General features: G+C 41.5%; 1 protein-coding gene across 26 annotated transcripts in view; it reads left to right on the forward strand.

Annotated features, from left to right (window-relative positions):
• The window catches only part of LOC109470172 (nidogen-1-like), a 54,035-nt gene that overhangs the window by 27,984 nt on the left and 12,595 nt on the right, over positions 1–13,456 (forward strand). For 9 of the 26 annotated variants that reach the window (XM_019768960.1, XM_019768955.1, XM_019768954.1 and 6 more), the window contains 30 exons: positions 122–241; positions 888–1,016; positions 1,442–1,576; positions 1,674–1,805; positions 1,919–2,050; positions 2,255–2,386; positions 2,502–2,636; positions 2,728–2,859; positions 2,986–3,117; positions 3,335–3,466; positions 3,596–3,727; positions 3,942–4,073; positions 4,187–4,318; positions 4,490–4,624; positions 5,149–5,283; positions 5,454–5,585; positions 5,792–5,935; positions 6,555–6,695; positions 7,196–7,330; positions 7,571–7,690; positions 7,985–8,101; positions 8,386–8,511; positions 8,910–9,029; positions 9,254–9,388; positions 9,628–9,753; positions 10,069–10,185; positions 10,587–10,703; positions 11,455–11,577; positions 11,953–12,072; positions 12,180–12,383. The exons of 1 other annotated variant lie outside the window; for it this stretch is intronic. In XM_019768960.1, the coding sequence (XP_019624519.1) occupies positions 122–241; positions 888–1,016; positions 1,442–1,576; positions 1,674–1,805; positions 1,919–2,050; positions 2,255–2,386; positions 2,502–2,636; positions 2,728–2,859; positions 2,986–3,117; positions 3,335–3,466; positions 3,596–3,727; positions 3,942–4,073; positions 4,187–4,318; positions 4,490–4,624; positions 5,149–5,283; positions 5,454–5,585; positions 5,792–5,935; positions 6,555–6,695; positions 7,196–7,330; positions 7,571–7,690; positions 7,985–8,101; positions 8,386–8,511; positions 8,910–9,029; positions 9,254–9,388; positions 9,628–9,753; positions 10,069–10,185; positions 10,587–10,703; positions 11,455–11,577; positions 11,953–12,072; positions 12,180–12,383 (3,954 nt within the window). The remainder of the gene's footprint in view (positions 1–121; positions 242–887; positions 1,017–1,441; positions 1,577–1,673; positions 1,806–1,918; positions 2,051–2,254; positions 2,387–2,501; positions 2,637–2,727; positions 2,860–2,985; positions 3,118–3,334; positions 3,467–3,595; positions 3,728–3,941; positions 4,074–4,186; positions 4,319–4,489; positions 4,625–5,148; positions 5,284–5,453; positions 5,586–5,791; positions 5,936–6,554; positions 6,696–7,195; positions 7,331–7,570; positions 7,691–7,984; positions 8,102–8,385; positions 8,512–8,909; positions 9,030–9,253; positions 9,389–9,627; positions 9,754–10,068; positions 10,186–10,586; positions 10,704–11,454; positions 11,578–11,952; positions 12,073–12,179; positions 12,384–13,456) is intronic. 16 more of the 26 variants (XM_019768967.1, XM_019768969.1, XM_019768966.1 and 13 more) reach the window with 16 other exon arrangements.

Here is a 13,456-nt window from a genome sequence, read left to right on the forward strand (position 1 = left end):
ACATCATTGTAACCACTTCATACTGACATATACACCTAAACTGATATGCCATATGGAGAAATAGTGCATACTTATTCATGGTGGATGTGCTAAACTCTGCATGCGTGCATGCTTCATTCAGCCGCTAATGCTTGTGAGCAGTCGAACCGGTGCCACGAGAGGGCCGAGTGCATCCCGCTGGGAAACAGTTATACCTGTCGCTGTCAGCTGGGGTACACCGGCGACGGTCTGACCTGCACCTGTAAGTTGTGCCATGCAGGGGGCTACACATGCCACATGCACTATGACCATGCATCTCTATATTGCACATGCTTGCTCGAGAAAAGCCATGATTAATATCTTTTGGCTCTTGATGTACGTATAGCAATATCAATTTATTGTTTTAACATTTGTTGTGACTATGGAGATATTTAATAGTTTTATTTGATCTTCCTGAAGTGTGGTGTTGTCTACTTCAAGGCCATATTACTGCAGGGACCTGTATCAATTTGAATATGCATACCATTTTGGAATCACCCTCACAGGAGTCATAAAACTAGCATTTTGTGGCAGCAAACCTTGGTTCTTCTAAGCTCTCTGTTGGCCCTTGTGAGCCTGACCCCTGTCTCTGTGTTGTACTGTGTGTCAATGTAGAGTCTGGAATGGTGTTAGTATTAGGCTTACGTTTACACTCCTGTTGAGAGTATATTTGAGAAAAGTTGTCCCTTTGGCCATTTCAGTTGGACACAAACTCAGCTTTTATTGGTGGTGCAGTGTGTGTTCTACATGTACATAAGTACTATGTACGTGTGTGTTTTCTACATACATGTACATATATCTTATATAGCAAAGACAATCCAAAAGCTAAATTTGTAATCAGACTCATTATTTTTCTACTACCATTCTAGCTCTATCCAGAGACCCATGCATTCCGAACCCTTGTGGTGCAAATGGTCGCTGCCTGCCGCAGGGCTCTTCATACAGATGTGAGTGTTCTCCTGGCTTTCAGCCAGGACCAGCTGGCACATCCTGCTTACGTAAGTTTATTTTAATATATTTGATGACCAATTTTGATTTAACAGTAGTTAGTGCAGTGTGCATAACCCAGAATAGCACCAAAGAAAACTAGTTCATCATTTTCCAATAGGGTATGGTGCTCTCTCCAGCTCCATCCATCTACCATTTGATAAAATTACATGGTAAGGACAAACGGTAAACTTGTTTTGTGTGTGTGTAACAAACGCGAAAATGTTTTGAGCCATTTTTTAAAATTTCCTTTTGTGATCATTCAGTAAATATATTGATTTGATCGATTACAGCAAAGACGACATGTATACTACTACCCTACAGAATCGAAAAATTTTCCCATTCCTTATTTGTAGTCACTGTTGAGTTGAAATTTTTAGAGGGTTTAATTTCAGAATCAAGATCTTAAATTTGTAATGACAACTTTGCCTTGCAGGACAAGCAGTCGACCCATGTACTCCAAACCCCTGTGATCCCACCAATGGTCGGTGTGTGCCACAAGGCTCTACCTACCAGTGTGTGTGTAACCCTGGATATCAGCTAGGAGCAGACAGAAGAACATGTACTCCTCGTAAGTCATTTGGTCCTTGTAAAATTCATCAGATTTGACTTGTGGGAATCTTTTTTTTTCTTTTTTTGAGTGTGTAGTCTCAACCTTTGTCTTCTAGGACAAGTAGTCAACCCATGTATCCCGAACCCCTGTGATCCCACCAATGGCCGGTGTGTGGCACAAGGCTCTACCTACCAGTGTGTGTGTAACCCTGGTTATCAGCTAGGAGCAGACAGAAGAACATGCACTCGTAAGTGTTGGTGACTCCTTGAAGATGATAAGACTCTTCTAAGTCAGATTTTTGAGACCACATTTGGAGTGAAAACTGTATTCTGCCACTTAACAGAAGATTTTGTCTTCTAGGACAAGTAGTCGACCCATGTACTCCAAACCCCTGTGATCCCACCAATGGTCGGTGTGTGGTACAAGGCTCTACCTACCAGTGTGTGTGTAACCCTGGTTATCAACTGTCTTCAGACAGAAGAACATGCACTCGTAAGTGTTGGTGACTACTTGATGATGATGCAATATTTTTCAATCAGATTTTTGAGGCCACACCTGGAGTGATGGGTAAATGTATTCTAGCCAATTATCAGAAGAACCTACCAATCCTCTACTAGTATTTGCAATCTTTAAAATAGATTGAAGTGAAAGGTACTATTTTGAATGTGTGGTCTAATCTCAGCCTTTGTCTTCCAGGACAAGTAGTCAACCCATGTATCCCGAACCCCTGTGATCCCACCAATGGTCGGTGTGTGCCACAAGGCTCTACCTACCAGTGTGTGTGTAACCCTGGCTATCAGCTAGGAGCAGACAGAAGAACATGCACTCGTAAGTGTTGGTGACTCCTTGAACATGACTAGACTATTTTCAATCAGATTTTTGAGACCACACCAGGAGTGAAAACTGTATTCTGCCACTTATCAGAATATTTTTTGTCTTCTAGGACAAGTAGTCGACCCATGTACTCCAAACCCCTGTGATCCCACCAATGGCCGGTGTGTGGTACAAGGCTCTACCTACCAGTGTGTGTGTAACCCTGGATATCAGCTAGCATCTGACAGAAGGACATGCACTCCTCGTAAGTCATTGGGTCCTTGTAAAAGTCATCAGATTTGACTTGTGGGAATCTTTTTTGAGTGTGTAGTCTAATCTCAACCTTTGTCTTCTAGGACAAGTAGTCAACCCATGTATCCCGAACCCCTGTGATCCCACCAATGGTCGGTGTGTGCCACAAGGTTCTACCTACCAGTGTTTGTGTAACCCTGGATATCAACTAGGAGCAGACAGAAGAACATGCACTCGTAAGTTTTAGTCACTGTCAAAGCAAATGTGATCTTTCCTTTTCAAGTCAAAGGTTTTTGATTTACTTGACTGAAACTTTCATCGTCGATTTTTGTGAGGTCTAACAAAAAATGTCTGTATTACAGGACAAGTAGTCAACCCATGTATCCCGAACCCCTGTGATCCCACCAATGGTCGGTGTGTGCCACAAGGCTCTACCTACCAGTGTGTGTGTAACGCTGGATATCAGCTAGGAGCAGACAGAAGAACATGCACTCGTAAGTCATTTAGTTGTTACCTTCGAAAACAGTTTGGAAAACAATTTGTCAAGTCAGGTGCAATATTTGAGGCTTAACAAGACTGTATATCTTATGCTTAAGAACAGTTCTTCATTAAATATTTGAAGTGTCAAACATTTCAGACTAGAAATGGGTAAGGTATGGGATCTCTTTTGACCTATAATTGTCTGGTCAAACCAAAATATTTGTGCTACAGGTCAAGCGGTCAACCCATGTATCCCAAACCCCTGTGATCCCACCAATGGCCGGTGTGTGGCACAAGGCTCTACCTACCAGTGTGTGTGTAACCCTGGTTATCAACTGTCTTCAGACAGAAGAACATGCACTCGTAAGTCTCAGGAATTACCTGAAGATAATTAATCCTTTTGAAGTACAAAAGGATTTGTAATTAGATTCACCTTTTTCACTTTTTCTGCCTTGTATTTTGTGTCATCTAATCTCAGCCTTTGTCTTCCAGGACAAGTAGTCAACCCATGTATCCCAAACCCCTGTGATCCCACCAATGGCCGGTGTGTGCCACAAGGCTCTACCTACCAGTGTGTGTGTAACGCTGGATATCAGCTGGGAGCAGACAGAAGAACATGCACTCGTAAGTGTTGGTGACTCCTTAAAGATGATTAGATACTTTTCAATCAGATTTTGAGGCCACACCTTGAGTGAAATCCATAGTTTTTTTATCACATAACCAGTATTCAGCCACATATCAGAAGACCTACCAATCCTCTATTTGCTATCTTTAAAATAGATTAAAGTGAAAGGTACTATTTTTAATTTGTGGTCTAACCTCAGCCTTTGTCTTCTAGGACAAGTAGTCAACCCATGTATCCCGAACCCCTGTGATTCCACCAATGGTCGGTGTGTGCCACAAGGCTCTACCTACCAGTGTGTGTGTAACCCTGGATATCAGCTAGGAGCAGACAGAAGAACTTGCACTCGTAAGTGTTGGTGACTCCTTGAAAATGACTAGATTCTTTTCAATCAGATTTTTGAGACCACACCTGGAGTGAAAACTGTATTCTGCCACTTATCAGAAGATTTTGTCTTCCAGGACAAGTAGTCGACCCATGTACTCCAAACCCCTGTGATCCCACCAATGGCCGGTGTGTGGCACAAGGCTCTACCTACCAGTGTGTGTGTAACCCTGGATATCAGCTGGGAGCAGACAGAAGAACATGCACTCGTAAGTCCCTATTGTTACCTCAACAACATATGGACACCTTTTATGTCATTAGGAATGGTGCAGAAAAATGTTAAGGCAACACCTTAAATATGGGTTTAGTCTAAAAATGTATAATTTGGAAAACTAACATTAATCTCAATGTGTCATCTATCAAAAATGTCTGTCTTTCAGGACAAGTCTTTAACCCATGTATTCCCAGCCCCTGTGATCCCATCAATGGTCGATGTGTGCCACAACAAGGCTTTCAATACAGATGTGAATGTAACCCAGGTTTCCAGCTGTCTACAGACAGTAGAACATGTGTTCGTAAGTGTTCATTGTTAAGTGTTACAAAACTGGTAAAAGTGCGGGTAACATATAATAAACATAATTTGTTTTTCTTTCTTGGTTTGTCTGGTTCTTGGCCCTGAACAATTAATTAAACTGTAAAATAGCTTTTCTGAATATTTGTCTCCTGTACGATGAAAAAGAAAACAGCAGTTATTTCCTTCAAACACAATAGACCATAGACAGAAGTATGACATAATGATGATTCCGCAATTACCAAAACAATATTGTGAAAAAAAAAGAATGGGAATGTCTTTCAGAGCATGTCTTGATGGGAATGTGTTTCTTATAACCTGACTTGTATGCATGTGTCTATCACTCAAGTTGCCAACAGGCACCAGGCAGCAGCATGTTTATCTAATAATAGTATTTACTATACAATTTTCTCTGTCATGTTGTACTATTGAATGTTTTGGATAACCTCCAGTTACTTTCCCTTCAATAATGATGCATGTACATGTATACATGTTCTCTTTCACTAACTGTCCTCTTTGTGTGTAAAGCCCTGCCCCCACCAAATCCCTGCTTACCCAGTCCATGTGACCCGGTCCGTGGGCAGTGCATTCCACAAGGATTGACGTTCAGGTGCACTTGTAGTGCAGGGTTCCAGCTCATGGGAGATGGACGGACTTGTGCCCGTGAGTTGTACTGACAATCCACTTGAGCACCTGCTTGGCAAGAGGCTCTTCCTTTTGTTGTGGTGATGCAGGTATAGCTGCTGCATAGGTGCTATAAAGTTAGTACATATACTGCCATCTTTAAGTTTCCAGGTTGGTTTCTTGATGACATGTTTCTGTTCAAACCTTAGAGCTGCGGAGGGACCCCTGCCAACCCAACCCATGTGACCCGACCAATGCCCGATGTATCCCAGAAGGAGACAACTTCAGGTGTGAATGTCGACCGGGATTCCAGTTGGCACCAGATGGAAGGACCTGTAACGGTGGGTCATCTCAATCTTGATTGATTATCCATGATGTTGGCTATGGTGGCTTTTCTTTTCATTTCCTGGGTAATAGAAAATATATAAGACCTTACTACTATAAAAAAAGGCTCAATCAGAAACTACTGAACATCAGATGTTTTCATTTACAGATTGATGATTCCCACGATTTGCGCACTTTTAAAATGTATATGATACTTTTGCAGCTGTTGTTATCCCACCACCATTTAATCCTTGTGAGCCAAACCCCTGCGATCCTTTCAATGGCCTGTGTACCCCCGAGGGAAGAAACTTCAGGTGTAGCTGTAGGGCAGGGTTTCAGTTGATGCCAGATGGCAGGACATGTACTCGTAAGTTCTGATGTAGTCTTTCTTACAGCTGGCAGTCACATGTGCCTTGTGCTGGCTTCACGTATGCCACTTGCCTACAGCGAGCCGGAAGATACTACAGCTACAGCTGATTTAAAATCTGACTAGTAAAGTTTTTTTTAATTCACCGGTTCCAATCTAGATGAGCAAGCTCCCTTCTAGCTTTACTGCTGCTGTTGTAATGACACATACATGTACTTTTGTTCCTGACATTCTATTTCAACTGCTGGTAATGACGTGTGCTGCCTCCAGCCAGACAAGAAAAGTTTACAGCTCCTTTTTGCTTTTTTGTCTCACTTTAAGTAAACCCTTTTCTTTTACCAACCTAGATTAAGATCATTCATGTAAGCTTTCTGCTAGTCCAGTTTTCACCAAAGTACATCAATGTCTATTTGTCCAAATGGTGACCATTCCACAGTCTATATTCCCTCATATCAAAAGTGAAAAATAAGGGTCTTTTGACCCATGTTGCAAGTCAAAAATGAGTAGAATAAGCTACTAGTAGATGTACTACAACACTGATTTTGTACTTTCATTTACACCCTAATAGTTCCTATACAGTATTTACATGGTCTCTGATTCATATGTCATCCTCTTGCAGCAATTGTTGCACCAGTAGCTAACCCTTGTATGCCGAACCCTTGCGATCCAATCAATGGACAGTGTATCCCTGAGGGAAGAAACTTCAGGTGTACCTGTAGACCAGGGTTTCGGTTGTTGCCAGATGGCAGGAATTGTGCTCGTAAGTTCTCATGAAGTTCTCCCACAGCTGGCAATAGCTTTTTACTAGCTTTGCCACCTGCTCACTTGCTTGGAGCTGAACAGAGGACTTCCTGACAGTGCTTAATTAATTCTAGTGTTGATGCTGCTGCTTCTGTGCAGTTATTTTGTGCTTCTGTATGGATATCCTGCAAGATACCTTTGTTTGGATGGACAACCAAGGAAAACAGCAGAAAGGTGTTAGGTTGATTCCTGTCCAACAAAATCTTTACAGGCAACATAGATTTGGTCTTCCAATGCTTTTTGTAATATACATCACTTGGCTGTTATGGCAGGGAGAAAAGTGTCAAAAAAATTGGTCAAGAGGGGCAGTCAGCATCTTATTTGGAACAAGATCATTTTCAATCATTCTTTTTGCTGCTTGATAATGGACACAGGTCACACCAAGATAGCTGCAGTAGTGATGATTTTTTTGTGTGTAGAACAGGGCTAACTGAACATATTTTTCTTTCCTTTGTTTAGAAATCAATCCTTGTGAGAACAACAACTGTGACCCTGTTAATGGCAATTGCTTACCTGCCTATTCCCCTGGAGGCGGCATATCCTTCACCTGCCGGTGTAACCCTGGTTTTCAGGGAGATGGCATAACATGCTTACGTAAGTCCATTTACGGCTACAATTATCTATTAAGTAGAATGTATTTCTAGTAACTATGCATTACCTTTCATGCACAACTTCATACAAATTCAGTTTCCTTCACTGTAGCTTGAAAAGAGAATGCTTTCTTGAAGTATTGTACTGATAGCCTGAAATCATCTATAATGTTAGTACATGTATAATGATATATGCTGTATTCTTTCAATCTTAGTGAAATAACAAATAAGTTTTGACATCCAGGTCAGGACCCATGCCTAAATAACGACTGTGATGCTACCAATGGCCAATGTATTTCACAAGGAAACACCTACACCTGCCAGTGTAACCCAGGCTTTCAAGGAGATGGAAGGACTTGTTTACGTGAGTTAGAAAATTATCGCTTCAGATGGCCCTTTCCTCTTATGTGAGTCAAATGTGTACCGAGACCCCAAAACTGACATAGTAATAGCATCAAGTGTATGTTAGCAACTGCAAGAATAATTTTTTTGATGTTGCAAATCTTTTAAAAGAAGTTAAGTTTCCAACTTGCCGAGGTTATTTCATTAACTCACCAGTGATACAAAACAGATGTCTTAATGTATGAAAATATTCATCTGAGAACGATGTATATTTACCATAGCCTTAATCTTTTTATTTGGATATTTTTTCATCCAGGACAGGACCCATGTCTGAACAATGACTGCTCGGAGAATGGCAGATGTATCCCACAAGGCGATACTTACACCTGCCAGTGCAACCCTGGGTTCCAGGGCGATGGGAGGACATGTACTGGTAAGTTACTCGGATAAGACTCACAATAAAGTTGCTACTATCTTAAGTCTTTTCTCTTTCCCTAAATAGTCTCTTTCTTTAGATATTAGATATTTTCGATATTGTGCTCAGTATCTCTCAGTCCTATCCCCCTTCTTGTTTGAAGATCCATTCTCTCTACTTTTCAAGGAACGGCCTTTTTTCTGCACAGATTCTGCTTAAGACTTACCATACTACATGTACATCATGCACATATATATCATGCAGGTCATACAAAGAAACCAGCATATTTATGTTTTTTGCAGCAATTGCTCCAGCAGACCCATGCGAGAACAATGACTGTGACCCCAATGGCAGATGTATCCCACAAGGCACTAGTTACACCTGCGAATGTAAGGATGGTTTCCAGGGTGACGGGAGAACTTGTACCAGTAAGTTAATTATTTTCATCTGTGTATGTACTCGGCCAGTTGTCTCTGTTCAAGTTTTGCCCTTGTTCCTTATTTGTTTGCCATTGTTGGAAGCAATGTTGATATGAATTTCTTGTGTTTGATAATTCAGTAGTTCATAGCTCTCTGCATTAATATTTGAACTGTCCCTCTTTGTGGTCAAGAGCAATACAATAGATATATGCCAGCTGATTTTGGTTGACAATTAAGCAAGGAGAATATTTAAATATTGTATTGATATAGAAGCAGCGATGCCTAACAGCGATGCCTAAACTTCATTAACAGGATTCACAACATAGCTGCTTCTCAATTCTATGCTGCATTGCTTCTGTCTTGAAAGTAACTTCCAATACACCCACCTTCTGTGTCCCATCCTTTAGCCATTGACTCTTGCAGGATAAATGATTGTGACTTGGTCAACGGACACTGTGTCCCCCAGGGCCGCACATACATGTGTGAGTGTAACCCTGGGCACAGTGGCAATGGAAGAAGCTGTACCCGTAAGTTACTTGCTCCAAGCCCATCCCTTTCTCCTTGCATCTTAGCTTGTCTGTTCGCTATCCTATTCACACACCTATTACTATTTTAGTGATTGACTGTGCTGAAAGAATACAGCGTTTCTCCCTTCCTTCCGTTTTCATGTTGTTAAATATTTACTTGAAGTGTAAGAGAACTATGTTCATGCAGCTTAGATTTAACATCACTACTTTATTTGTGCGTTCAGGGATTGCTCCAGTAGACCCATGTGCAAACAACGACTGTGACCCGATCAATGGGCAGTGTTTGCCACAGGGAACACCTTTCACCTGCATCTGTAACTCTGGTTTTACGCTTCTAGCAGACGGCAAGACCTGCCTACGTAAGTCAAATACTTAAAAGTTTTCTTTCTGACTTATTTTCCTCATTGTGTACTTGTATTACATTATATGTGAATATAGTGTATTACACTATTCCCACATGTACCTGATTATGCAGAGTCCCCCTGTAGCAGTTCTTATAATAGTTCAAGGTTTAAAAAATTCCCAATGGTTTGATTACAATGCCATTGGTTTTTCATATGTAGTTCATCACAGTAATTTTGTTGTTACTCCTTACTAGGACAAAACCCATGCCTTAACAATGCTTGTGACCGTAATGCTCGCTGTGTGGAGGATGCCAGCAGCCCGATTGGCTATCAGTGTGTCTGCAACGCTGGGTTTCTGGGCAATGGTTTCACCTGTAGAGGTGAGTATTTTTTCCTCTAGGGGTTGATTACTAGATGTTGCAGTGGGCATACAGGAAAGAAAACAAAAACATCTTCACTTCTGCATTTGAATGTTTTAGTTTCAGCATGTGTGTTTGTGTGTAATAGCCATATGTTTGTTGCCACCAAGAAATCAATATTCTTGAAATAAGGCAGTGAACCACTGAGGTGAATTGAAAATGCTTAAGACAATGAATACTGCAGTAGGATGTACTAGAGCAACAGTCACCAACACTAGTAACAGATTGGTCAGAATTCTCAAACAGTAGAAACTTATTTTTTGTCCTCGGTTGTAGTCAATGACCCCTGCCAGAACAACCAGTGTGACCTCAACGCCAACTGTGTGCCGGCTGGAGATTCCTACAGATGTTCCTGCAAGCCAGGATATCAAGGCTCAGGATTCTCATGTTCAGGTAAACTATTTATCTCTGTCTGGGAACTTTTTCATCTACCACTGATGGTTGATCTGTTGGTTTGACATTGAACAGGATACATGTAGTTTAAAAATATCTTTAAAAATATCTTAAAAATAGATTTCCATCATATCAAAAAGCCTAGATAGGTCTTAGCTCATCTTAGCTTAGCAACTACATGTAATGTGAATAATTTTAGGAATGATGACACGGTAACATCCTCTAGATATTTCATTCTGGGATTCTTAAAGTTTATTAATAGAATTTATAGCAATCTGACTATATCCTTTTCAGACTGTAAGTTACATGTACTTTGGAAGCCACTTGTAGTTGTGTTATAACTGCAATCCTATGTTGTATGTTTTGGATCTCACATGTTTTTTATTTTTCTGTGTAAGCAGAGGTGGACCCTTGTGATACCAACAACTGTGACCAAAATGCAAACTGCATCCGAGAGGGCACGACCTTCAGGTGTGAGTGCAAGCCACCCTTCACAGGAGACGGAGTCACCTGCACAAGTATGGCCAGCTTAAGTCCTTATTGTATATTGTGCCTTTGCCCTTCACCCTATTTTCTCTCTAACGTGTTGTTTCTAGGTCACCTGTCACTTGGAATTAGAAAGTCACTCCTCAATTCCAAGGTCTCATTGTTGAAATCCCTACACTTCTACTTCACTCTTAGTATTTTTATTTGACATGAAAAGTTGCCTGGAAAATCCTAATTTCTGTTGCCTTACTAAATTTGGAGTGACAATTCTCTTTTCTCTGTCTTGCCTATCAAGATCTGACCCTCTTTCTTCTCTTTCTTCCTTGATTCTATCCTGTGTCCCAACATGTTTGTTGTTAACTTTGTCCCAGTTTCCTTTGCCACTCTTTTCTTTCTACTTCTACAATTGACTGGACAAAAACCATCACCAGTCATCCATCCCAGTGGAGGTAGTCTCTTCTCTGCTTCTGCTTTTCCTTTTCTCCTATCTCCATCTTATTTCAAACCTGTTGCTGTTGTCTGTCTAGTCTTGTCCCTCGCCATATAGACCCTGATCTGTAGTAGCTTGGTGCCTCTTTATGGGTAGGTACAACTGTCTTGTGTTTTGGATGTGAGCTTAACAATTGACACTTGTTAACTTGTATGGTTGTTCATCTATGTGATACAGGCTAGTGAGCCCCTAATCCATTGGTTTTGACATGGATGATTTGACCATGGCTAAATCATGTTCACTTGAATCAGCGAATAGTTCTATAGCTCTAAAATTTCTGTTTCCCCTTCCAGTTCCAAATATGTGCATATTCCAACCTTGTGACATTAATGCTGACTGCATCAGCCAGCCTGGGTCCTTCAGCTGCAGGTGTCGTCAGGGTTTCCAAGGCGATGGATACTACTGCAACCCAATTCGTATGTACTTGTACCAAATTCTGCTATATAGGCCTAACTTATAAAAATGAGGTGCATGAAGAATGATAGTAGGAAACAATACATTTTTAAATCGCCAGGAAATACTGTCAGGGCTTACAGACAAATTAAACAAAAAGATTGCTGCAAACATCGAAGTAAAGAGATATTATGGATTCAAAATACTAAAGTAAACATGAATCAAGGATAGTATGTGCTTGTGATTGCATCTGGGTTTGTCAGCGATTTTGTTGGTTAATTTTTTTCTGTTCGAATGTTTTGAGGTGTTGGATGGGGTGGCAGCACTGACAGACAATTTATTGCATTAACTTGATTAAGACCACTGAACTGATGTTATCTCATTAACCTCTCCCCCAGCCGATCCCTGTTCCTATCCTGACTGTAGCCCCAATGCCAAGTGCATCCCCAACATGGCGACAGGAGAGCACACCTGCGAGTGTCTCCCCGGATTCGTCGGCAATGGCATCTTCTGCACAGGTGAGGGTTTAAAACTTAATTGTGAAGAAAATATTTTGCAAGATAGACCAAAATTATCGAAGAAAATGAAATGTTCTGACCTAATCTTAATCTTTTTACTGCTACAGGCATTAGCCCAGAACCTACCCTGGGACCTAACCCAGGACCTAATCCTGGGCCTAACCCAGGGCCTGTGGACCCAGATAAGGAGGTTCGTCAGTGTTTGACAAACGACTGCGATGTGAATGCTGACTGCATTGCAGCTGGTTCTGGGGACGGATACAGCTGTGTGTGTAAGCAGGGATATGTGGGAGATGGGAGAACATGCACAGGTAAGACTATGTAACTACTTTCCATTGGTAGCCACCACCAGCCTTATTGCTACCGGGCTACTACATCTCAAGCATGTTGCATTCTTAATAAAGTATGTACAGGTAGAGGTGGGACAATAAAACTTTTATGACATGCAGACAGTTACATGTAGGACAATGTACAGGTAGGCTAAATGTAATGAAATTGTATTGGTTGAGCAATGGGCCAATAGTAACTAGAGGTCGGAGATCTCATGCCTTCGTCAGAGGGACATTGTTCTAGATAAACAAATGTTTTTTAATACTAGAATATTACTTGGTCTGGCTTTACAATTAAGGGAATGGCCTGATGCATGCCCCCCCCCCAACAGTAGTTATAGGACAGCCCCTTAATTGTAAGCAGTTGATCCCAGATGGGGAGACCAGCTGTCCCTCTGGCTGTCCCCCATCTGAATCAAAGCAGAGGTTGGTGGGGGAAGATCATTATATATCTAACACAAAAGGTCCACTGCAGCGACATAGGGGACCCCCCCACGAGTCCCATTTTTAAACTTGACCTTGGCCTCTACAATGGTAGCTTGCCTACCCAGGGTTCGAAATACAAAGGTGCAATGTGCAAATTGCACATAATTTTCAAGATTTGCACCTAAAAATATTTTAAATGTGCAATTTTGCACCTGGACAATACCGATATATCATGTTTGCACTGCGTATCTCCGAAGTTTCTTGTGTGTCGGCATCGCGCTGGGCGCATGGCAGCCATATTGTTTTCTTTACTGAACATCCTGGGAACAAGCTGCTCTCGTCCCCAGGTGAAGACGCGAAGGCATTACGTAATGATTTACCTAATATGGCAAGACGCGAAGGCCTACGTAGCTGATTTACCAAATATGGTGAGACCCGCGAAACTTGTTGCCCGATGTGGGACGAAGTCCTTCGGCAGAGTAATTTCGGCTTTTTCGTCCAATTTTCGGTAAAATTCGGTGAAAAACAGAGTTTTCGGATTTCCCAGCATTCAGTGCTACCCAGGAAATTTGTAAAGCATGAAGAAGGGCCCATGAAGAAGGGGTCGATTTTCAAGTTCTTTTCACGGG

Source organism: Branchiostoma belcheri, unplaced genomic scaffold (genome assembly GCF_001625305.1).
Source record: "Branchiostoma belcheri isolate BF01 breed outbred unplaced genomic scaffold, Haploidv18h27 scaffold22, whole genome shotgun sequence".
Classification (NCBI taxonomy): Eukaryota; Metazoa; Chordata; class Leptocardii; order Amphioxiformes; family Branchiostomatidae; genus Branchiostoma; species Branchiostoma belcheri.